The sequence below is a fragment of the Panulirus ornatus genome, chromosome 8, assembly GCF_036320965.1.
Source record: "Panulirus ornatus isolate Po-2019 chromosome 8, ASM3632096v1, whole genome shotgun sequence".
NCBI lineage: Eukaryota > Metazoa > Arthropoda > Malacostraca > Decapoda > Palinuridae > Panulirus > Panulirus ornatus.
In genome coordinates this window covers 31,552,715-31,577,843 of record NC_092231.1, presented here as the reverse complement: position 1 = coordinate 31,577,843, position 25,129 = coordinate 31,552,715, and the positions used below count along the sequence as shown (strand labels likewise).

The window sequence follows — 25,129 nt, the reverse complement described above, 5'->3', positions numbered from 1 at the left end:
GGAGACCAAATTGGAGGTGGAAAGATGGAGTGAAAAAGATTTTGTGTGATCGGGGCCTGAACATGCAGGAGGGTGAAAGGAGAGCAAGGAATAGAGTGAATTGGAGCGATGTGGTATACCGGGGTTGACGTGCTGTCAGTGGATTGAATCAAGGCATGTGAAGCGTCTGGGGAAAACCATGGAAAGCTGTGTAGGTATGTATATTTGCGTGTGTGGACGTATGTATATACATGTGTATGGGGGGGGTTGGGCCATTTCTTTCGTCTGTTTCCTTGCACTACCTCGCAAACGCGGGAGACAGCGACAAAGTATAAAAAAAAAAAAAAAAAAAAAATATATATATATATATATATATATATATATACATATACATATATATATATATATATATATATATATATATATATATATATATATGTATTTTCCCTGGGGATAGGGGATTAAGAATACTTCCCACGTATTCCCTGCGTGTCGTAGAAGGCGACTAAAAGGGGAGGGAGCGGGGGGCTGGAAATCCTCCCCTCTCGTTTTTTTTTTTAATTTTCCAAAAGAAGGAACAGAGGGGGCCAGGTGAGGATATTCCAAAAAAGGCCCAGTCCTCTGTTCCTAACGCTACCTCGCTAATGCGGGAAATGGCGAATAGTTCGAAAGAAAAAAGAAAATATATATATATATATATATATATATGGATGGGGTTGTTAGGGAGGTGAATGCAAGAGTTTTGGAAAGAGGGGCAAGTATGAAGTCTGTTGTGGATGAGAGAGCTTGGGAAGTGAGTCAGTTGTTGTTCGCTGATGATACAGCGCTGGAGGATGATTCATGCGAGAAACTGCAGAAGCTGGTGACTGAGTTTGGTAAAGTGTGTGAAAGAAGAAAGTTAAGAGTAAATGTGAATAAGAGCAAGGTTATTAGGTACAGTAGGGTTGAGGGTCAAGTCAATTGGGAGGTGAGTTTGAATGGAGAAAAACTAAAGGAAGTAAAGTGTTTTAGATATCTGGGAGTGGATCTGGCAGCAGATGGAACCATGGAAGCGGAAGTGAATCACAGGGTGGGGGAGGGGGCGAAAATCCTGGGAGCCTTGAAGAATGTGTGGAAGTCGAGAACATTATTTCGGAAAGCAAAACTGGGTATGTTTGAAGGAATAGTGGTTCCAACAATGTTGTATGGCTGAGAGGCGTGGGCTATGGATAGAGTTGTGCGCAGGAGGGTGGATGTGCTGGAAATGAGATGTTTGAGGACAATGTGTGGTGTGAGGTGGTTTGATCGAGTAAGTAATGTAAGGGTAAGAGAGATGTGTGGAAATAAAAAGAGCGTGGTTGAGAGAGCAGAAGAGGGTGTTTTGAAATGGTTTGGGCACATGGAGAGAATGAGTGAGGAAAGATTGACCAAGAGGATATATGTGTCGGAGGTGGAGGGAACGAGGAGAAGTGGGAGACCAAATTGGAGGTGGAAAGATGGAGTGAAAAAGATTTTGTGTGATCGGGGCCTGACCATGCAGGAGGGTGAAAGGCGGGCAAGGAATAGAGTGAATTGGATCGATGTGGTATACCGGGGTTGACGTGCTGTCAGTGGATTGAATCAGGGCATGTGAAGCGTCTGGGGTAAACCATGGAAAGTTGTGTGGAGCCTGGATGTGGAAAGGGAGCTGTGGTTTCGGGCATTATTGCGTGACAGCTGGAAACTGAGTGTGAATAAATGGGGCCTTTGTTGTCTTTTCCTAGTGCTACCTCGCACACATGAGGGGGGAGGGGGATGGTATTCCATGTGTGGCGAGGTGGCGATGGGAATGAATAGGGGCAGACAGTGTGAATTGTGTGCATGGATATATATGTATGTGTCTGTGTGTGTATATATATGTGTACATTGAGATGTATAGGTATGTATATTTGCATGTGTGGGAGTGTGTGTGTGTACATTGTGTATGGGGGTGGGTTGGGCCATTTCTTTCATCTGTTTCCTTGCGCTACCTTGCAAACGTGGGAGACAGCGACAAAGCAAAATAAAAAAGAAAAAATATATATATCGTTCTTGGGAAGGGGAGAGAGAATTCTGCCTCTTCATTCCCTGCATGTTGTAGAATGTAACAAAGAGGGGTGGGAGCAAGGGGCTAGAGTAAGTATGACAGCAATTTTATGCAAGAGACTGGGTATCAGTGATGGCTGATTTATAAGCAACAGTTAGCAAAGAAATACTTAGAAAAGCAAATGGATTTGTATGTAGCATTTATGGATCTGGAGAAGGCATATGATAGAGCTGATAGAGATGCACTGTGGAAGGTATTAAGAATATATGGTGTGGGAGGCAAGTTGTTAGAAGCAGTGAAATGTTCTTATCGAGGATGTAAGGCATGTGTACGTGTAGGAAGAGAAGAAAGTGATTGGTTCTCAGTGAATGTAGGTTTGGGGCAGGGGTGTGTGATGTCTCCATGGTTGTTTAATTTGTTTATGGATGGGGTTGTTAGGGATGTGGATGCTAGAGTTTTGGAAAGAGCGGCAAGTATGTAGTCTGTTGTGGATGAGAGAGCTTGGGAAGCGAGTCAGTTGTTGTTTGCTGATGATACAGCGCTGGTGGCTGATTCATGTGAGAAACTGCAGAAGCTGGTGACTGAGTTTGGTAAAGTGTGTGAAAGAAGAAAGTTGAGAGTAAATGTGAATAAGAGCAAGGTTATTAGGTACAGTAGGGTTGAGGGTCAAGTCAATTGGGAGGTAAGTTTGAATGGAGAAAAACTGGAGGAAGTGAAGTGTTTCAGATATGTGGGAGTGGATTTGGCAGCGGATGGAACCACGGAAGTGGAAGTGAATCATAGGGTGGGGGAGGGAGCGAAAGTTCTGGGAGCCTTGGAGAGTGTGTGGAAGTCGAGAACATTATCCCGGAAAGCAAAATTGGGTATGTTTGAAGGAATAGTGGTTCCAACAATGTTGTATGGTTGCAAGGCGTGGGCTATGGATAGAGTTGTGCGGAGGAGGGTGGATGTGCTGGAAATGAGATGCTTGAGGACAATATGTGTTGTGCGGTGGTTTGATCGAGTAAGTAATAATAGGGTAAGAGAAATGTGTGGTAATAAAAAGAGTGTGGTTGAGAGAGCAGAAGAGGGTGTTTAGAAATGGTTTGGTCACATGGAGAAAATGAGTGAGGAAAGATTGACCAAGAGGATATATGTGTCAGAGGTGGAGGGAACGAGGAGAAGTGGGAGACCAAATTGGAGGTGGAAAGATGGAGTGAAAACGATTTTGAGTGATCGGGGCCTGAACATGCAGGAGGGTGAAAGGCATGCAAGGAATAGAGTGAATTGGAATGATGTGGTATACCGGGGTCGACGTGCTGTCAATGGATTGAACCAGGGCATGTGAAGAGTCTGGGGTAAACCAGGGAAAGTTCTGTGGGGCCTGGATGTGGAACGGGAGCTGTGGTTTCGGTGCATTATTATATGACAGCTAGAGAGTGAGTGTGAACGAATGGGGCCTTTGTTGTCTTTTCCTAGTGCTGCCTCGCACACATGAGGGGGGAGGGGGTTGTTATTTCATGTGTGGCGAGGTGGCGATGGGAATGAATAAAGGCAGACAGTATGAATTATGTACATGTGTATATATGTATATGTCTGTGTGTGTATATATATGTATACGTTGAGATGTAGAGGTATGTATATTTGCGTGTGTAGACGTGTATGTATATACATGTGTATGTGGGTGGGTTGGGCCACTCTTTCGTCTGTTTTCTTGCACTACCTCGCTAATGCGGGAGACAGCGACAAAGCAAAATAAATAAATAAATAAATAGTTAGCAAAGAGGAAGTTGAGGGTATAACTGGGGCACATGGGGTATTCCATAAGGTGAAGGGAAATGGTGAACAGTTTGTGGAGGTGTGTGCTGAAAAAGGGCTCATGGTTGGGAATACCTAATTAAAAAGTAGAGATATACATATGAATGTCCTGAGAAGGGCAGCTGATGGAATGTCTGATCATTACCTAATGGACACGAGGGTGGAGATATTTGTAGGCTATCTGAAAATAGGAACAACATGGGTGAGAAAAGAGTAGTGAAGTATGTGAGAGTAAATGAAGCTAGGGGATCAGATGAGGAATGGATGGTATTAGGGTAAAGGAAGCTAGGGAATTAGGTGAAGAATGGGTGGTATCTAAAGAAGCAGTGCTGCCATGTACAAAAAATGCAGCATGTGGCTTGGTGGCTAGCTATGAAGTTGATTAACCACATTTAGTCATCATTGTAGGGGTAGTGTCAAGAATCTTTTGTGTGAGGATGTGCTCGGGGAAGTGTCAAATGCTTTGCTGATGTTTATTGCCATTAACACCATGTGGGAGGGGGATGTGGTTGGCTGAAGCAACCTAGGATATGTTTTGTGAGATCTGAATGTTGTGTTTTTTCCTTCTACTTCCACTCTGGATAACTCCAACACTTCCTGAATGTCTGGCACACCTCTTATAAACCTTACACCCTGTAACATCTTTTCATACAGTCCAAAATGAATTTTTCTTAATACACCAATGGTGTATTAACTGGATAACATCCCTCCTTGTGTTTTGAAAGAATTTACCTTTGAACTTAGGCCAATGCTTGCTCATTTTGTTTGCTTTCCCTGAAAAGTTAAACTTATTTTTATCTTGAAAGCATGCAACAGTAACACCAAATCTGAAAAAGTCAGACTGTTCTAATGCTTCCATATTTCATCCATTTGCTTTGGCTTTTAATATCTTGATCCTAAGTCAATGACACTTGCCTCAATTCCCATTTCCAAATGTGTCCACAATCTTAGCCTTCTCTCTGATCAACACTGCAGCAATTCTAACATAAAAATTCCCCATCTACAAAGTCTAAGGTATTTTAAAAACTTGTTTCATTATTTATTATACTTTGTCACTGTCTCCCACGTTAGTGAGGTAGCGCAAGGAAAAGATGAAAGAATGGCCCAACCTGCCCACATACACATGTATATACATACACGTCCACACACACACATATACATACCTATACATCTCAACGTATACATATATATACACACTCAGACATACATATATACACATGTACATAATTCATACTGTCTGCCCTTATTCATTCCTGTTGCCACCACGCCACACATGAAATAACAACCCCCTTCCCCCCTCCCCACACATGTGCGCGAGGTAGCGCTAGGAAAAGACAACAATGGCCACATTCGTTCACACTCAGTCTCTAGCTGTCATGTATAGTGCACCAAAACCACAGTTCCCTTTCCACATCCAGGCATGAAATGACGACCTCCTCTCCCAGCATGAGCGTGAGTTGGCGCTAGGAAAAGACAACAAAGGCCACATTCGTTCACACTCAGTCTAAAGCTGTCATGTATAATGCACCAAAACAACAGCTCCCTTTCCACATCCAGGCCCCACAAAACTTTCCACAGTTTACCCCAGACGCCTCACATGCCCTGGTTCAATCCCCTGACAGTACATCAACCCCGGTATACCACATCATTCCAATTCACTCTATTCCTTGCATGCCTTTCACCCTCCTGCATGTTCAGGCCCCGTTCACTCAAAATCGTTTTCACTCCATCTTTCCACCTCCAATTTGGTCTCCCACTTCTCCACGTTCCCTCCACCTCTGACACATATATCCTCTTGGTTAGTCTTTCCTCACTCATTCTCTGTATGTGACCAAACCATTTCAAAACACCCTATTCTGCTCTCTCAACCAAACTCTATTTATTACCACACATCTCTCTTATCCTTTCATTACTTACTCAATCAAACCACCTCACACCACATATTGTCCTCAAGCATCTCATTTCCAGCACATCCACCCTCCTCCACACAACTCTATCTATAGCCCACACCTCACAACCATATAACACTGCTGGAACCACTATTCCTTCAAAAATACCCATTTTTCCTTTCCAAGATAACATTCTCGACTTCCACACATTTTTCAACGCTCCCAGAACTTTCACCTCCTTCCCAACCCTATGATTCACTTCCACTTCCATGGTTCCATCCGCTGCCAAATCCACTCCCAGATATCTAAAACACTTCACTTCCTCCAGTTTTTCTCCATTCAAACTTACCTCCCAACTGACTTGTCCCTCTACTCTACTGTACCTAATATCCTGGCTCTTATTCACACTTACTCTCAGCTTTCTTCTTTCACACACTTTACCAAACTCAGTCACCAGCTCCTGCAGTTTCTCACCCGAATCATCCACCAGCGCTGTATCATCAGCAAACAACAACTGACTCACTTCCCAAGCTCTCTCATCCACAACAGACTGCATACTTGCCCCTCTTTCCAAAACTCTTGCATTCACCTCCCCAACAACCCCATCCATAAACAAATTAAACAACCATGGAAACATCACGCACCCCTGCCGCAAACCAACATTCGCTGAGAATCAATCACTTTCCTCTCTTCCTACACGTACACATGCCTTATATCCTTGATAAAAACTTTCCACTGCTTCTAACAACTTACCTCCCACACCATAAATTCTTAATGCCTTCCACAGAGCATCCCTATCATATCTATCATATGCCTTCTCAAGATCCATAAATGCTACATACAAATCCATTTGTTTTTCTAAGTATTTCTCACATACATTCTTCAAAGCAAACACCTGATCCACACATCCTCTACCACTTCTGAAACCACACTGCTCTTCCCCAATCTGATGCTCTGTACATGCCTTCACCCTCTCAATCAATACCCTCCCATATAATTTCCCAGGAATACTCAACAAACTTTTTTTTTTTTTTTTTTTTCGTCGCTGTCTCCCGCGTTTGCGAGGTAGCGCAAGGAAACAGATGAAAGAAATGGCCCAACCCACCCCTATACACATGTATATACATACGTCCACACACGCAAATATACACACCTACACAGCTTTCCATGGTTCACCCCAGACGCTTCACATGCCCTGATTCAATCCACTGACAGCACGTCAACCCCGGTATACCACATCGCTCCAATTCCCTCTATTCCTTGCCCTCCTTTCACCCTCCTGCATGATCAGGCCCCGATCACACAAAATCTTTTTCACTCCATCTTTCCACCTCCAATTTGGTCTCCCTCTTCTCCTCGTTCACTCCACCTCCAACACATATATCCTCTTGGTCAATCTTTCCTCACTCATTCTCTCCATGTGCCCAAACCATTTCAAAACACCCTTTTCTGCTCTCTCAACCACGCTCTTTTTATTTCCACACATCTCTCTTACCCTTACGTTACTTACTCGATCAAACCACCTCACACCACACATTGTCCTCAAACATCTCATTTCCAGCACATCCATCCTCCTGCGCAGAACTCTATCCATAGTCCACGCCTCGCAACCATACAACATTGTTGGAACCACTATTCCTTCAAACATACCCATTTTTGCTTCTCGAGATAATGTTCTCAACTTCCACACATTCTTCAAGGCTCCCAGAATTTTCGCCCCCTCCCCCACCCTATGATCCACTTCCGCTTCCATGTTTCCATCCGCTGCCAGATCCACTCCCAGATATCTAAAACACTTCACTTCCTCCAGTTTTTCTCCATTCAAACTCACCTCCCAATTGACTTGACCCTCAACCCTACTGTACCTAATAACCTTGCTCTTATTCACATTTACTCTTAACTTTCTTCTTTCACACACTTTACCAAATCCAGTCACCAGCTTCTGCAGTTTCTCACATGAATCAGCCACCAGCGCTGTATCATCAGCGAACAACAACTGACTCACTTCCCAAGCTCTCTCATCCCCAACAGACTTCATACTTGCCCCTCTTTCCAAAACTCTTGCATTTACCTCCCTAACAACCCCATCCATAAACAAATTAAACAACCATGGAGACATCACACACCCCTGCCGCAAACCTACATTCACTGAGAACCAATCACTTTCCTCTCTTCCTACACGTACACATGCCTTACATCCTCGATAAAAACTTTTCACTGCTTCTAACAACTTGCCTCCCACACCATATATTCTTAATACCTTCCACAGAGCATCTCTATCAACTCTATCATATGCCTTCTCCAGATCCATAAATGCTACATACAAATCCATTTGCTTTTCTAAGTATTTCTCACATACATTCTTCAAAGCAAACACCTGATCCACACATCCTCTACCACTTCTGAAACCGACACTGCTCTTCCCCAATCTGATGCTCTGTACATGCCTTCACCCTCTCAATCAATACCCTCCCATATAATTTCCCAGGAATACTCAACAAACTTATACCTCTGTAATTTGAGCACTCACTTTTATCCCCCTTGCCTTTGTACAAAGGCACTATGCAAGCATTCCGCCAATCCTCAGGCACCTCAACATGGTGTCATACATACATCAAATAACCTTACCAACCAGTCAACAATACAGTCAAACCCTTCTTTAATAAATACCACTGCAATACCATCCAAACCTGCTGCCTTGCCAGCTTTCATCTTCTGCAAAGCTTTTACTGCCTCTTCTCTGTTTACCAAATCATTCTCCCTAACCCTCTCACTTTGCACACCACCTCGACCAAAACACCCTATATCTGCCACTCTTTCATCATACACATTCAACAAACCTTCAAAATACTCACTCCATCTCCTTCTCACATCACTACTACTTGTTATCACCTCCCCATAAGCCCCCTTCACTGATGTCACCATTTGTTCCCTTGTCTTATGCACTTTATTTACCTCCTTCCAAAACATCTTTTTATTCTCCCTAAAATTTAATGATACTCTCTCACCCCAACTCTCATTTGCCCTCTTTTTCACCTCTTGCACCTTTCTCTTGACCTCCTGCCTCTTTCTTTTATACATCTCCCACTCATTTGCATTATTTCCCTGCAAAAATTGTCCAAATGCCTCTCTCTTCTCTTTCACTAATAATCTTACTTCTTCATCCCACCTCTCACTACCCTTTCTAATCATCACACCTCCCACGCTTCTCATGTCACAAACATCTTTTGCGCAAGCCATCACTGCTTCCCTAAATACATCCCATTCCTCCCCCACTCCCCTTACCTCCTTTTTTCTCACCTTTTTCCATTCTGTACTCAGTCTCTCCTGGTACTTCCTCAAACAAGTCTCCTTCCCAAGCTCACTTACTCTCACCACTCTCTTCACCCCAACATTCTCTCTTCTTTTCTGAAAACCTCTACAAATCTTCACCTTCGCCTCCACAAGATAATGATCAGACATCCCTCCAGTTGCACTTCTCAGCACATTAACATCCAAAAGTCTCTCTTTCGCACGCCTGTCAATCAACACGTAATCCAATAACGTTCTCTGGCCATCTCTCCTACTTACATATGTATACTTATATATATATCTCTCTTTTTAAACCAGGTATTCCCAATCACCAGTCCTTTTTCAGCACATAAATCTACAAGCTCCTCACCATCAACATCTACAACACTGAACACCCCATGTACACCAATTATTACCTCAACTGCCACACTACTCACCTTTGCATTCAAATCACTCATCACTATAACCTGGTCTCGTGCATCAAAACTACTAACACACTCACTCAGCCGCTCCCAAAACACTTGCCTCTCATGATCTTTCTTCTCATGCCCAGGTGTATATGCACCAATAATCACCCATCTCTCTCCATCCACTTTCAGTTTTCCCCATATCAATCTAGAGTTTACTTTCTTACACTCTATCACATACTCCCACCACTACTGTTTCAGGAGTAGTGCTACTCCTTCCCTTGCTCTTGTCCTCTCACTAATCCCTGACTTTACTCCCAAGACATTCCCAAACCACTCTTCCCCTTTACCCTTGAGCTTTGTTTCACTCAGAGCCAAAACATCCAGGTTCCTTTCCTCAAACATACTACCTATCTGTACTTTAAAAAGTACAGTCACATAAAAAGCAGAATAAATGAACAAACCTTCAAGCCAAAGGTTTCTGATTCTGGTTCAACATCAGAGTTTTTGTCATCTGTCTTTCCTTCCTTTTCTTCAGATAAGGAAGTGGTTTGCTGTAGGCCAGCTGTGTCCTCCACAGCTGCAGTAAGTAGGTTGAAGATTGAAAACTTCTGTCTCTTGGTTTTATAAACCCCAACATGTGAGGATCTGTAAAAAAGATTAAGAAATCTATTGTGGTAAATGAGTAGCCACTTCCTTCAATTAGTCAAGGATGCCACATTGGAAACATACAATTGGAACCAAAAATTTTCAAAACAGGAAACACAACCCCTTAAAGAAGCCACAGGCCTAAAACAATTACAATAGTAGCCTTCTGGACATACCCTGTATGTCTTCAGATCCAAAAACAAGATTGGCTTAAGCTACTGTGTAGTATGTCTGCTTAAATAATGTCACACTTAAGATATTTGTTTTAAAGTATGTAAAACTATTTCTTTCTAGGGGGTGTCCAGTGAGCCTTTAGAGAATCTCCAGGAACCTCCAGGGTTTGAAACCTTCTAATTCCCTGTTACTAATGAGGTAAATACCTTTCAATCCTCACTAACCATTTAATGAATGATAGCAGCCTACAGTCTGCCCACTAATCAATAAGCAGTCTCCACTCAGCAATGATGTCATAATTCCCCATCAGTGCCAACGTGCCTCATAATTCTTAAAACATAGATGTAATACTGACGGAGGTCACTGTCAGTTAATGCTTTCACTGTGCAATTAATTTCCAGGCTGATACCTTAAGTGTCAATTATCCACAAATAAAATTATGGATTTGACATTTTGCATTATTTCTTCAATATTCAATGAAACAGTATTTTTAATATCTGATAGACACATCCCCTAGAAAATGTATTGGATAATGAAAAATAATTTTCAAAAAATCAGGAAAATTAGAAAAGTGTCAGCTAGTAAATGGCATACATACAGGCAAGTCAATAAGAGGTTAAAGTCAAAATCATTACAAAATACAAAAAAAAGATTATCTAAATAACGATATCCCAGACATAAAGATGCTGTCCATATTCAGATTCCTCATGTGTTCCAGCAAACTTGACAATTATGTAATGACAAATAACATTCCTTACTTTTGCAATATTTCTTTTCAGTTAGTCTTTTACAAAACACCATAGTCGTCGCAGTCATAAAAGAATACAAACTGTAAAATAATGCAAAGCAATTCTTTTGAAAATATATATTCAAAACACCATATGACAAGTTCATTCAGCTAGGGCATATAACCATCCAGGTTTCACAGCATTTCTGTACAGATGACAAAACAAATGCAAATTTGGTGGTTGTTTCAAATACAGGGGGATATTCCTGAATGTCAAAGTAGAGGGTAACTTTCTTTGCAGCCAAGGGGTAAATCCAAATTTTGCACTCAGCTGGTATAAATGTTTATTCAAATATAAAGAACTACACACAAATAAAACAGTTAAGAAAATGGCTTTTGAAAGCAAGGGGTTCGTTCATAAGGGTAGGAAACAACAACCAATGAAAAATACAAGCAGATTACAACCCCAGAGAGAAAGAATTTTCATACTTCAGACCTTACATTTGCCTCCAAGACAGGTTTGTCCCATAAGCCTTTGATAGCATACCATCATGGAGGAGGAGGGTTAGAGAAAAAATGTTACAAAAGGATAAAACAAAAAAAAAAGTTATCTTACAAATAATTTTCTGGCATAAAAGAGTATCCATCCCAATGAAGGCAACCTCTGGGCCACATCAGGTCAACTTCAACATCTAGAGTAAGGTATCATTAACATATGTTAACTTCAGTCTTCAGACCTTATAATTCTCTTCGGGATAGGTTTGCCCTTGATAGCATGAAGGAGGAAAGTTAGAGAAAAATATCTCAGAGAAGGTTAAAGTAAAGAAAAAAGATTTCACATGCGCTCATTTAGTCCATTGACAGCACATCCATCCTGGCATACGACATTGTTCCAATTCACTCCATTCCATGCATGCCTTCACCCTTCTGCATGTGTAGGCCTTGATCACTTAAAATCTTTTTCACTCCATCCTTCCAACTCCAAGTTGGTCTCCCACTTCTTGTTCTCTCCACTTCAGACGCATATAGCCTCTTTGTCAACCTTTCCTCATTCATTCTCTCTATATATTCAAACCATTGCAACACAACCCCTTCTGCTCTCTCAAACACACCCCTTTTTATTACTACACATCCCCCTTACCTTTTCATTACTCACTCGATCAAACCAACTCACACCATATATTGTTCTCAAACATTTAATTTCCAACACATCCACTCTCCTCTGCACAGCCCTACCTATGGCCCATGCCTACCAACAATATAATACAACTGGAACTACTATTCCTTCAAACATACCCATTGTTGCTCTCCAAGATAACATTCTCTCATTCCACACATTCTTCATTACTCCCAGATCCTTTGCCCCCTCCCTCACCCTAGGACTCATTTCCACTTCCATGGTTCCATTTGTTGTCAGGTCCACTCCCAGATATCTAAAACGCTTCACTTTATCAAAGGTTTCTTCATTCAAACTTACATCACAACAAGCTTTTCCCTATACCCTGTTGAACTTAATAGGGTTGCTCTTATTCACATTTACTCTCAACTTTCTCCCTTCATACACTCTTCCAAAGTCTGTCACCAACTTGTGCAGTTTCTCTCTCAAATCAGCCACCAATGTTGAACAACTGCTGACTCACTTCCCAGGCCCTCACATCCCAAACAGACTGCATACTTGCCCCTCTCTAAAAAACTCTTGCATTTACCTCCCTCACCACCACAACCATAAACAAATTATACAACTATAGTGAATCATACTCCCTTGCCATAGACCAACCTTCACTGGGCTCCAATCACTCTCCTCTCTTACTACTGATGCACGCCTTACAACCTTGATAAAAAAATTTCACTGCTTTTAGAAGCTTACCTCTCACACCATATATTTTGAAAACCTTCAACAGAGCATCTCTATCGACCCTATCATATATCTTTTCCAAATCCATAAATGTTACATACAAATCCATCTGTTTTCCTCAGTATTTCTCACAAACATTCTTCAAAGCAAACATCTGATCCACACATCCTCTACCACTTCTGAAACCAAATTGTTCCTCCCTAATCTGATGCTCTGTACATGCTTTCACCCTCTCAGTCATTACCGTCCCATACAATTCACCAAGTATACTCAACAAACTTATGCCTCTGCAGTTTGAATACTTACCTTTTTACAGTGGCATTATACATGCATTCCTCCAACTCCCAGGCAATTCACCATGATCCATATATACAATGAATATCCTCACAAACCAATCAACAACACAGTCACCATCTTTCTTAATAAATTCAACTGCAATTCCTTCCACTCTTGCCGCCTTACCGCATTTCATTTTCCAAAAGGCTTTCATCACCTCTTCTTTTCACCAAACCACTCTCCATGACTCTCTCACTTTGCATACAACCCCAACCAAAACACTCTACATCCGCCACTCTGTCATCAAACAAATTCAACAATCCTTCAAAATACTCACTCCATCACTAACTGTTATCACTTCCCCTTTTGCTCCCTTAACAAATGTCCCCATATGTTCTCTTTTCTTTTGTACACCATTTACCTCCTTCTTAAACATTTTTTTATTCTCCCTAAAGTTTAATGATACTCTCTCACCCCAACCCTCATTTGCCCTCTTTTACACCCTTTGCACCTTCCTCTTGACCTCCTGCCGCTTCCTCTTATAAATTTCCCAGTCATTTGTACTCCTTCCTCTTAAGTACTGCCCAAACACCTCTCTTTTTTATTTCACTGGCAACTTTACTCCTTCATCCCAACACTCATTACCTTTCCTAATATCCCCACCTCCCACCATTCACATGCCACATGCATCTTTTGCATATGCCATCACTGCTTCCCTAAATATCTCCCATTCCTCACCCACTCCCCTCACTTCATTTGCTCTCACCTTTTGCCATTCTATACTCTGTCTCTGCTGGTATTTCTTCACATAAGTCTCCTTTCCAAGCTCACCTGCTCTCACCACTCTCTTTACCCGACATTGTTTTCCTCTTTTTCGAAAACCTCTACAAATCCTTACCTTTGCTTCCACAAGATAGTGATCAAAATTCCACCAGCTGCCTTTTTTAGCACATTTACATCCAAAAGTCTCTCTCTCACACACCTGTCAATAAACACGTAATCTAATCATACCCGTTGACCAATTCTCCTACTCAAATTTGGGATACTTGTGTATATTTCTCTTCAAACCAAGTACTCCCGATCACCAGTCAATTTTCAGCACATAACTCCACAAGCTGTTCACCATTTTCATTCATAACACTGAATACCCCATGTGCACCAATTATACTCTCAACTGCCACATTACTTACCTTTGCATTTAGATTACCCATCACTAATACCGAGTCCTGTGCATCAAAACTGATGACAAAATCACTCAGCTGCTCCAAAAACACTTCCCTCTTCTGATCTTTCTTCCCATGGCCAGGTGCATAAGCAACAATAATCTCCCATCTCTCTCCATCCACTTTCAGTTTTACCCACATCAATCTAGAATTTACTTATTACATTTTATCACACACTCACACAACTCTTGCTTCAAGAATAGTGCTACTCTTTCCTTGGTTTTCGTCCCTTCATCAACCCCTGACTTTAGTCCTAAGACATTTCCAAACCACTCTTGCCCTCTATCCATGAGCTTCATTTCACTCAGAGGCAAAACATCCAGGTTTCTTTCCTCAAACCTACTACCTATTTCTCCTCTCTTCTCATCTTGGTTATATCCACACACATTCAGATACCCTAGTCTGGGCTTTGAGGAGGATGAGCAGTCCCTGACTGGCTCCTAGAAAAGTTTTAACATAATACTAAAAGGCCTTGACCCATATTTGCATATGCATATATTCTGATACACTAGATAAACCACCTAACCTACTATTCAAAATGTCTCTAGGGAGAGGCAAACAGCCAAGGAACTGGAAAATAGCAACCATCAAACTTACAAATACAAAAGTAGACCAGGAACAGGATTTGAAATACAGACCAGTTTCACTGATGGATGTGGCACATAAAGTCCCAAAAAAGATTATTAGAAAGCAAGTGGATGACTTTGTTTGTAGGAGAAACTGCCTAAGTGAGAAGCAGTATGGTCTTAGGGAAAGAAGGCCATTTGTAACAAACCTCTTAGAGTTTTGAGAGAGAATGAGCTCAGTTTAAAGCAAAACAGAAGGCTGGGTGGACAGTTTACATCTTGTCTGCCAGACACTGAATCACTTGGGAGGCTGATTAAGAAGCTGGATCACTAGACAGGAATTAGAGAGAAATTCTTTTGATGGACAAAAGAGTTCTTTACCAGGAGGGAACAGAGGAAACATAATAGAGGAACCTTTTCCAAAATGGTTGAGATGACTTTTGCACTGCCACAGGGTTTGGTTCTGGGATCATTGCTCTTCTTTATCTATGTAAATTACTTGTCAGAATGTATGAAATGCTGGTTGAATATGTTTGCAGATTATGCAAAGGTCATGAGAAAAGTGAAAAGTGAGGAGGATTGCATCAGCTCACATGGTGACCTAAATAGACTCCACAATAATGGGGAAGGGAAAAGTGAAAGGCCTCAATAAGATAATTTTGTAGCTGGAAATAAGCTTCAAGATTCTATATGAGACAAGGATTTGGGAGTTGACATCACCCCTAGCCTGTAGCCAGAGTCCCGAATAAAGAAAATAGTCAGGGACACAAATTGTTTTGGGGAAATATCAGAATAGCACTCAAGTTTACGAATAACGAAATATTTAGCATGCTATTCATCCTCTACATTTGGTCAAAACTAGAATATGCTTCTCAAGTTTTGTCACAACACCTAATGATGAACAAAGAGCTAATAGAGAAGATCCAGAGGAGGGAAACAAAATGGTATCAGAATCAATAGAGCTAAGTTACAGAGAAAAGCTAAAGGCTTTAAATTTGCCCACCTTGGAAGAAAAAAAGTTAAGGGATAACCTGATCACAATCTTCAAGCTTTTAAAACAGATTGATGATGTGGACAGTAAACAGTTCAAGAGATGTATGGATAAAGCAACCATAGGACATAACATGAAATTAAGAAAGAGGATTGCTAAAAGGATATAAAGAAGTTCTTCCTGTGGTATAAAAGCAGTGGATGAACAAAACAAAATGACTGAGAAAATGGTTAATGCAGACAACATACATAGATTTAAGAGGCTGTATGATAGTTAAAACATCTTAAGAAATGAAGCCTTCTAGTGTAAAACTCCCTCCCTGTACAGATCAAACAGGTATAGTAAACCCTCAATTTAGCGGACACCAATATAACGGATTTCAGATTAAAAGGAAAAATAATAATAGAGTACATAAATTACTAATAATATAAAGAATTAAAGAAATTAAAAAATCTCAAATTTTTGGTAGCATCAGGTAGACTCGCTTTCTTTCGGAACAGTCTGCCTCAAGCTATCATGTGGTCAGGTTGTATACAGATCATTTCTGTTAATTCAGAATTGTGACTTTGTCAAATATTTCTGCAATAACTGCAATTCAAAATAGCATCAAGTGATTGTAAGAGGTGCAATGAAAGCAAGTACACTCAATTATAAAGAAGTATCCTCTCACAAGAGAGGGGTGGCATCTTCTCTATCTCAGTCTGACTCCTACCTTCAACTGCCCAATAAGCATTACCATATTGCCAAGTGCCACCACTTAACTATCGTACCACACACTAAACCCTACACCCACCTCACAAGATTTTGGAGACTAAATGTGACAAAAACAAAACTAAAAACAAGAAAACTTGAGATGCTTTGTGGAAAGTCTTATGAATATATGGTGAGGGAGGTGAGCTGCTAGAAGCAGAGAAGCTTTTATCAAGGGTGTAAGGAGAGTGTAACAGTAGGAAGAGAGGAGAGTGAATGATTCCCAATGAAGGCTGGTCTGCAGTGTGGGTGCATGATGGGTGCACAGCTGTTTACTTTATGAATGGGGTGGTGAGAGAGGTAAGTGCAAGAGTTTTGGAGAGAGGGGTGAGTATGCAGTCTGTTGGAGATGAGAGGACCTGGGAAGTGAGTCAGCTGTTGTTTGCTGATGATACAGCACTGATGGTTGATTCACTTAAAAATTGCAGAAGCTGGTGCCTGAGTTTGGAAGAGTGTGTGAAAAGAGAAGGTTGAGAGTAAAAAGCAGGATAAGAATCAAATACTCTGTTTAATCATGTTAAACATTATGACCATTGTACTGAATGGTGTAATGCCAATTCAGTTATTACGTGTAACTCCTTTACCATGAGAAATATCATTAAGTCATTTAGTATCAAATAAACAAAGAATTGCAACATTAATATTAGTGAAGGAGGCAAAATTTGTAAATAGTTCCCTTTCCTGTCCACATAATAAAATTTTGTGACAGGCATGATGCCAGACCTGAACACCGCCAACCTGAACACCACCAGCAGGTAATGCTTGCTTACCAATGGCATCTTACTTATGTCTCTTCCTTGTACATCAACTAACTGTTTTATGTCTTCTATCTCATTCCTGTATCCCCCATGATGATGTGATTATTATATAAATGTGCACTTAGGAACTTATTGTGTTTCATTTTCCTCATGGTTATACCTATTCATTTACTATACTTGATCACTGTTTCCCACGCCAGTGTGGTAGCGCCTGCAAACAGAAGAAGAATGGCCCATCCACTCATCAGTGTATATATACCATAAACACACATACACACACACATATACATATACATATAAAAATATACAAATATACGTATATATACATACACCCCCACAGACATATACATATATACACATGTACACATTCATACACAACTGCCTCCATCCATTCCCAGTGCTACTCTGCCTCACAGGAAACAGCATCACTATCCCATGCTTCAGTGAGATAGTGCCAGGAAAACGTACAAAAAAGGCCACATTCGTTCACACTCAGTCTCTTGCTGTCATGTGTAATGCACCAAAATCACAACTTCCTATCCACATCCAGACCCCACAGACTTTTCCATGGTTTACCCCAAACGTTTCACATGCCCAAGTTCAATCCACTGACAGCACGTCAACCCCAGTATACCACATCGTTCCAGTTCACTCTATTCCTTGCATGCCACACACCCTCCTGTATGATTAGGCCCCAAACGCTCAAAATCTTTTTCACTCCATCTTTCTACCTCCAATTTGGTCTCCCACTTCTCCTCGTTCCTTCCACCTCTGATATATATATCCTCTTTGTCAATCTTTCCTCACTCATTCTCTCCATATGTCCAAACCATTTCAACACCCTCTTCTGCTCTCTCAACCACATTCTTTTTATTTCCACTCACTTATTAACCTTACATTACTTACTCGATCAAACCACCTCACACCACATATTGTCCTCAAACATTTCATTTCCAACACATCCATCCTCCTCCATACAACTCTATCTATAGCCCATGCCTCACAACCATATAACATTGCTGGAACTACTATCCCCTCAAACATACACATTTCTGCCCTCCAAGATATTTTCTCCTTCCACACATTCCTTAACGTTCCCAGAACCTATGCCCCCTCCCCCACCCCGTGACTCACTTCCACTTCCATGGCTCCATTTGCTGCTAAGTCCACTCCCAGATATCTAAAACACTTCACTTCCAATTTTTCTCCATTCAAACTTACATCCCAATTAACGTGTCCCTTCCATCCTACTGAACCTAATAACCTTGCTCTTATTCACATTTACTCTCAACTTTCTCCTTTCACACACTTTTCCAAACTCAGATACCAACTTCTGCTGTTTCTCACCTGAATCAGCCATTAGTGCTGTGTCATCAGTGAACAACAACTGACTCACTTACCAGGCCCTCTCATCCCCTCTCTCCAAAACTCTCGCATTTACCTTCCCATCCACAATCAAATCAAACAACCACTGGGACCTCACACACCCCTGCTGCAGATCAGCCTACACTGGGAACCAATCACTCTCCTCTCTTTCTACTCATACACATGCCTTACATCCTTGGTAAAAACTTTTCACTGCTTCTAGCATTTTACCTCCCTACCAGATACTCTTAAGATCTTCCACAAAGCATCTCTTTCAAGCCTATCATATCCCTTCTCCAGATCCATAATTGCTACATACAGATCCATCTGTTTTTCTAAGTATTTCTCACATACATTCTTCAAAGCAAACACCTAATCCACACATTCCCTACTGCTTCTGAAACCCCATTGCTCTTCCCCAATCTGATGCTCTGTACATGCCTTCACCCTCTCAATCAATACCCTCCTCTTCATTTTCCCAGGAATACTCAACAGATTTATGCCTCTGTAGTTTGAACACTCACCTTTATCCCCTTTGCCTTTGTACGATGGCACTACTCATGCATTCCACCAATCTTTAGGCACCTCACCATGACCCATACATACAGTGAACATCCTTACCAACCAATCAACAACACAGTCATCCCTTTCTTAATAGATTCAACTGAAATACCTTGCTGGATTTCATCTTCTGCAAAGCTTTCACTACCTCTGCTCTCTTAAACAAACCATTCTCCCTGACCCTCTCACTTCGCACACCACCCTGACCAAAACACCCTACAACTGCCACTCGATCACTGAACACATTCAACAAACCTTCATAATATTCACTCCATCTCCTCCCTTCATCACTACTTGTTATCACATTCCCCCTAGTCCCCTTCAACGATGTTCCCATTTGTCCTCTTGTCTCATGCACCTTATTTACCTACTTCCAAAACATCTTTTTATTCTCCGTGGAGTTTAATGATACTCTCTCCCTCCAACTCACATTTGCCCTCTTTTTCAATCCTTGCACCTTCCACTTGACCTCCAGCTGCATTCTTTCATACATTTCCCAGTAATTTCACTTCTTCCTTGTAACTACCATCCAAATGCCTCTCTTTTCTCTTTCACTATCAACTTTACTTCTTCATCCCACTACTCACTACCATTTCTAATCCACCCACCTCCCACCTTTCTCATGCTATATGCATCTTTTGTACTTGTCATCACTGCTTCCCTAAATACATGCCATTCCTCACCCACTCCCCCACATCATTTGCTCTCACCTTTTGCCGTTCTACACTCAATCCCTCCTGATACTTCCTCACAAAAGTCTCCTTTCCAAGCTTACTTACTATCACCACTCTCTTCTCCATAACATTCTCTCTTCTTTTTTGAAAACCACTACAAATCTTCATCTTTGCAACTACAAGATAATGATCAGATATCCCACCTCTCACCACATTCACATCCAAAAGTCTCTCTTTTACATGTCCATCATTAACATGCAATCTAATAATGCCCTCTGATCATCTCTCCTGCTCACATATGTACCCTAATGCATACCTCTCTTTTTAAACTAGGTATTCCCAATCACCAGTCTTTTATCAGCACACAAATCCATAAGCTCTTCACCATCTTTATTCATAACACTAAATACCCCATGTACACCAATTATACTCTAAACTGCCACATTACTCACCTTTGCATTTAAATCACCCATCACTAATACCTGGTCCCAGGCACCAAAGCTACTGACACACTCACTCAGCTGCTCCCAATAATCACCCATCTCTCTCTATCCGCTTTCAGTTTTACCCATGTCAATCTAGAATTTACTTTCTTACAATCTATCACACACTCCCACAACTGCTTCAGGAGTAATGCTACTCCTTCCTTAGCTCTTGTCCTCCCACCAACCCCTGACTTTACTCTCAAGACTTTTTCAAACCATTCATCCCCTTTCCCCTTGAGGTTCGTTTTACTCAGAGCCTGAACATTCAGGTTTCTTTCCTTGAACATACTACTTATCTCTCCTTTCTTCTCATCTTGGTTACATCTACATACATTTAGATACCCCAATCTGAGTCTTCAAGGAGGATGAGCACTCTCCGTTTGACTCCTTTTTCTGTTTCCCCTTTTAGAAACTGAAATATGTGTAATTGTGTATATGTATACATATGTGTAAATGAGCAGATGGGTCCTTCTTCATCTGTTTCCTAGCACTACCTCGTTAATGTGGGAAACAGTAATCAAGTATAATAATAATAAAAAATATTAGTAATATGTATGATACCAAAAACAAAAATCTCTGCCAAGCTACAAGAAATTCTAAACCGATTTGAAACAATATCTCAAATGGCTGTCCAGAGGTAGATCACTCTTTCAGAAAAAAAAAAAAACACAAGGTTACATCTCTGTTCAACCACCAGCTCACACCAGATCAAGAAACATGAGTGAACCTCATACTTGACAGTCACTTGCAACCAAAATTCCATCCTACTAAAAAGGATACAGAATTTTAGCTCTTACTTCAGTCCCTCAAGAACTGGAGCTAATAACATCATCACCAAAAACAATGACCTGAATGACCAATTGGATGTAAAAGGAATAAAAAATAATGTTGTCTCTTGGCCTAATAACATGCAGCAACCAAAGATTTAAAAAACAACAAAGTCAATGTAACATGAAGGCATATCAATCAATCATCTACGTCATCTTAACAAAAAAAAACTACAAACATTAGCTTGACAACATTCTCAGCGACAATTCAAATTCAAGAAAATCACACAAGACCCAAATTACCAACTCAAGACCAAGCTTAACAAAGTCATTAGCACTGCCAACACAGTCAAGAGCAAACACTGGTTCACATCAATCACATGAAACCACACACTTGGATACATATATGGCAATGTCAAGACACATACGCCAAACACAGCTTTATGCCCCATCATCTCTCAATGCACCATTTCAACATACAACCCGGTCAAAGAGGTTAACATCATTATGAAGTACTTTCCACAGATAATTTCCTCCTGATTCTCCACTCCACTACTCCAGATGGGCTCAGCATCTCTTGATTTTGAAAGCCAACATCCGAACAGACACCACCATTGATGTCATCTGTGAAAACATATACAACCATCCAGAATTACACCTATAAATCAATTTATGCACCACACTACAGAAACTTCTGAAAGCTTGCAATACCCAAGCTCTATTCCAAAACACAGATGAAATCCTATACCATCAGATAGGACTGGACATGGCCTCATCACTGGAAGGCACCTTTCCACCATTCTATATGTGCTACCTTGAAAACAATGCCCTGCAGGAATACTTACTATGCCCATTTACATAATGCAGGTATATTGATAACATTTATGTAGTCATCAAAGATGAAACACCTCAACCAACCTAAGAAAGCAATGGAAGACAACTTAGATCATAAATTCACTCATGAACTGTGCATTAGCAACAAAATGCCATTCCTAGATGTAATGGGGAACGGCAACATTGACAGCCATGTAACCTCCATTCACAAGAAACCGACAGACCTAGCCCAATGTTTACATGCAACATGTGAATGCATTCATCGCTAAAAAACTGAAGTTATTAATGCTATGTTACACTGAGAACCTCATCAACAATGGCGACAAGAACTCCGAACCTGACAAAGAACTAAAACACTTCATGCAAAACATACTCATACTGACAGAAACTCCAAGCAACACAACAACATACAAAATATATCACTGCAACCAGATGTCAATTGCCTACAAGATAGATGAATGTGTATTATGAGACATCATCTCCTAAAACATCAACCATACAACACAACAAAGTCAAGCTAATCATCTACTACAGAAACAAGCAACTTCATCTTAAACAACAAGCTATATAGCTATATAAAAAACATAACACATTATAGGAATCCAATATAGTTTATGAATCTAAATGTCAACATGTGCTCCTTACCAACATGACCTATATGGGAAGCACAACCTGTACACTGTCCTGAAGACTTACCCTACACTTACAAGAAGCCTCTATCAAACTACATTTCACCAAAAAGCATGACACTGTCCTCACATGAAAGACAATTACTAAATCTTACTGTAAGGAAACTTACTAGTCTGTGAACAAGACAAAAGATGTCTATACATCATCAAAGAACAACAACCAAAAATTAACAACCAGAACATAGGCCAAAACAGGGTTATCCATCTACATGCCCCAGCATCACATAACAGCCAATGAGCGCACAGTGCTACATGCAAATCGCCAACCTGCTATCATAATCATTCCCATCTGCTCCACTGACCTTTCCACATGCTCCTGAAGGTAATTTGAAGGATTCCTTTTGAAATGATGAGACAACACTTGGAGGTACCTTACACAATCTCCCCAGCCATGTAAAGGGAGATATTAAACAACTTGGAAAAAATGAGAAAGAATCTGACAAAAAACTGGTTATCTTGTCATTTTAATGTGTGTGTGTGTGTGTGTGTGTGTGTGTGTGTGTGTGTGTGTGTGTGTGTGTGTGTGTGTGTGTGTGTGTGTGTGTGTGTGAGGTTGAAACCTGCTTGTACGTGGTGATACATCAAGCATAAAAACCAAAGGGGTTCTATTTCCACCAGCCTTGAGCCTACATTCCAGAAGACAAGACTGGGACACCAACAATAGGAGCCATGCCATTCAAAAATTTCCTTGTCCAACTGGTCTTAACTATTCCAGCTCTCACATGGAGCACAAACTCAAGGTGTCCTTGGCCATCATACTAGCCCACGTGTCATATCCAGACATATTACATATTCACAAACATTTTTGCTACTGGAAGATGATGGTCCAATCATCATGTCCCAACTACTAATGCAGGACAGTGACAATAACCCTACCTCTGTACCATCAGTATATCTCTGCCCACAGTACCAAATACCTATCACAGAAAAAAGCATTGCTCCATGATATGTTCCAACTGCACTTTGTGGTATCAAGTTCATCGCTGTCATCCATTACAGACTACTCAGAATACTGGAAATGTAGAATACACTCAGAAAGCAATTCACAAAACCCCTCACCTCTACAATATGTCCCTAACAAAAAGCATCACAAAAATGCTTCTTCTCAATCATCAAACAAATTATTATACACTACAGAACCTCAGGAACAAACTAAACATATTGTAACTCTACTAACTCAGAGAAAACATCCACATAGTCCTCATCAAAGAAATCGGACTCATACCCAGATCTACCCTCCCACCTTTCTATAATTACAGAACTGCAAGAAACAACAGACTAAAAGGACACAGAGGGGTACTCAAAACAATCATCCACCAAACCACACCTTTCTTCAACACCAGTGACACCACAAAACAGTTCACAGGACAATGACAACATCCCATAAATGTAAACCTTCCCAGCATACACTCCATCACAGCAACATTTACATACCTCCCTCCCTCCATATACTCCCCAAATGCAGAACCTGGCTAGCATACCCAACATCTACCTTTCTGGATATTTCAATGCCCATTGTTCTACATGGCTCAACATATACACCCATAATCCCTGAGGAGAACTATTCATAAATCATCTACAACTTCTTAACATCCCCAAGTATGCAACCAACCAAACAGCCTCCCAACTCATCGCCTCCAGCAACCTTCTTAACATGACCACATTTGCTCACCAACAAAGTACACACAAATACCAAATGTAGCATACTACACAAACTATCCTCTGACCATTTGCCGACCCTGATAACACCCCATCAAGTCCTCCTAAACAACACAACTACCAAATAAACTCACACAAACTACAGGAAAGCAGATTGGCTAGCCTTCATACAGTGCAAGGAGACAAAGTTCCAAAACTTCAGAAGAATGATTTCTCATCCCTAGAGCATGCAATCTCACACTTCATCAGCTTTTCTAATCAAGCCAGTGAAAAGCACGTAACACGAGAGCATAGAATTAAATATAACCCAAATGTCTCCCAAGTTATCCACCTTATCAAGCAAAGATACCAGCTCAGACACATCACTCACCATCAACAGCAATCAGAGAACAAATCCAAACTCTAAACAACACCATCGCTAACCTAATCACTGAAAGACAACTTGAAAACTGGCACTCCTTCCTCAGTACAGTCAATCACAAGACCCACAACAAACCTCTGGTACACATTAAAGAAAACCCACTCTTACCGCACCAGTACAGCCCCAACTCATAGAAACTCCCAACCCATTCCAATGAAATCTCTTCTCCCAAAGAATATACATACATATCTATGAGAAACAACTTGAGTCTCAGCCACAAAACAATCACACCCATGAACAAGAAAGTCATGAAAAATCTACACAAAGTCCATCTAGAAACAACTACCCACCAACCCTTC

The 25,129-nt window shown here is 40.9% G+C and overlaps 1 protein-coding gene across 1 annotated transcript in view; it reads right to left on the bottom strand.

Annotated features, from left to right (window-relative positions):
• The window catches only part of LOC139749707 (uncharacterized), a 61,304-nt gene that overhangs the window by 16,833 nt on the left and 19,342 nt on the right, over positions 1-25,129 (bottom strand). The window contains exon 4 of the mRNA XM_071663860.1: positions 9,872-10,055. Within this exon, the coding sequence (XP_071519961.1) occupies positions 9,872-10,055 (184 nt within the window). The remainder of the gene's footprint in view (positions 1-9,871; positions 10,056-25,129) is intronic.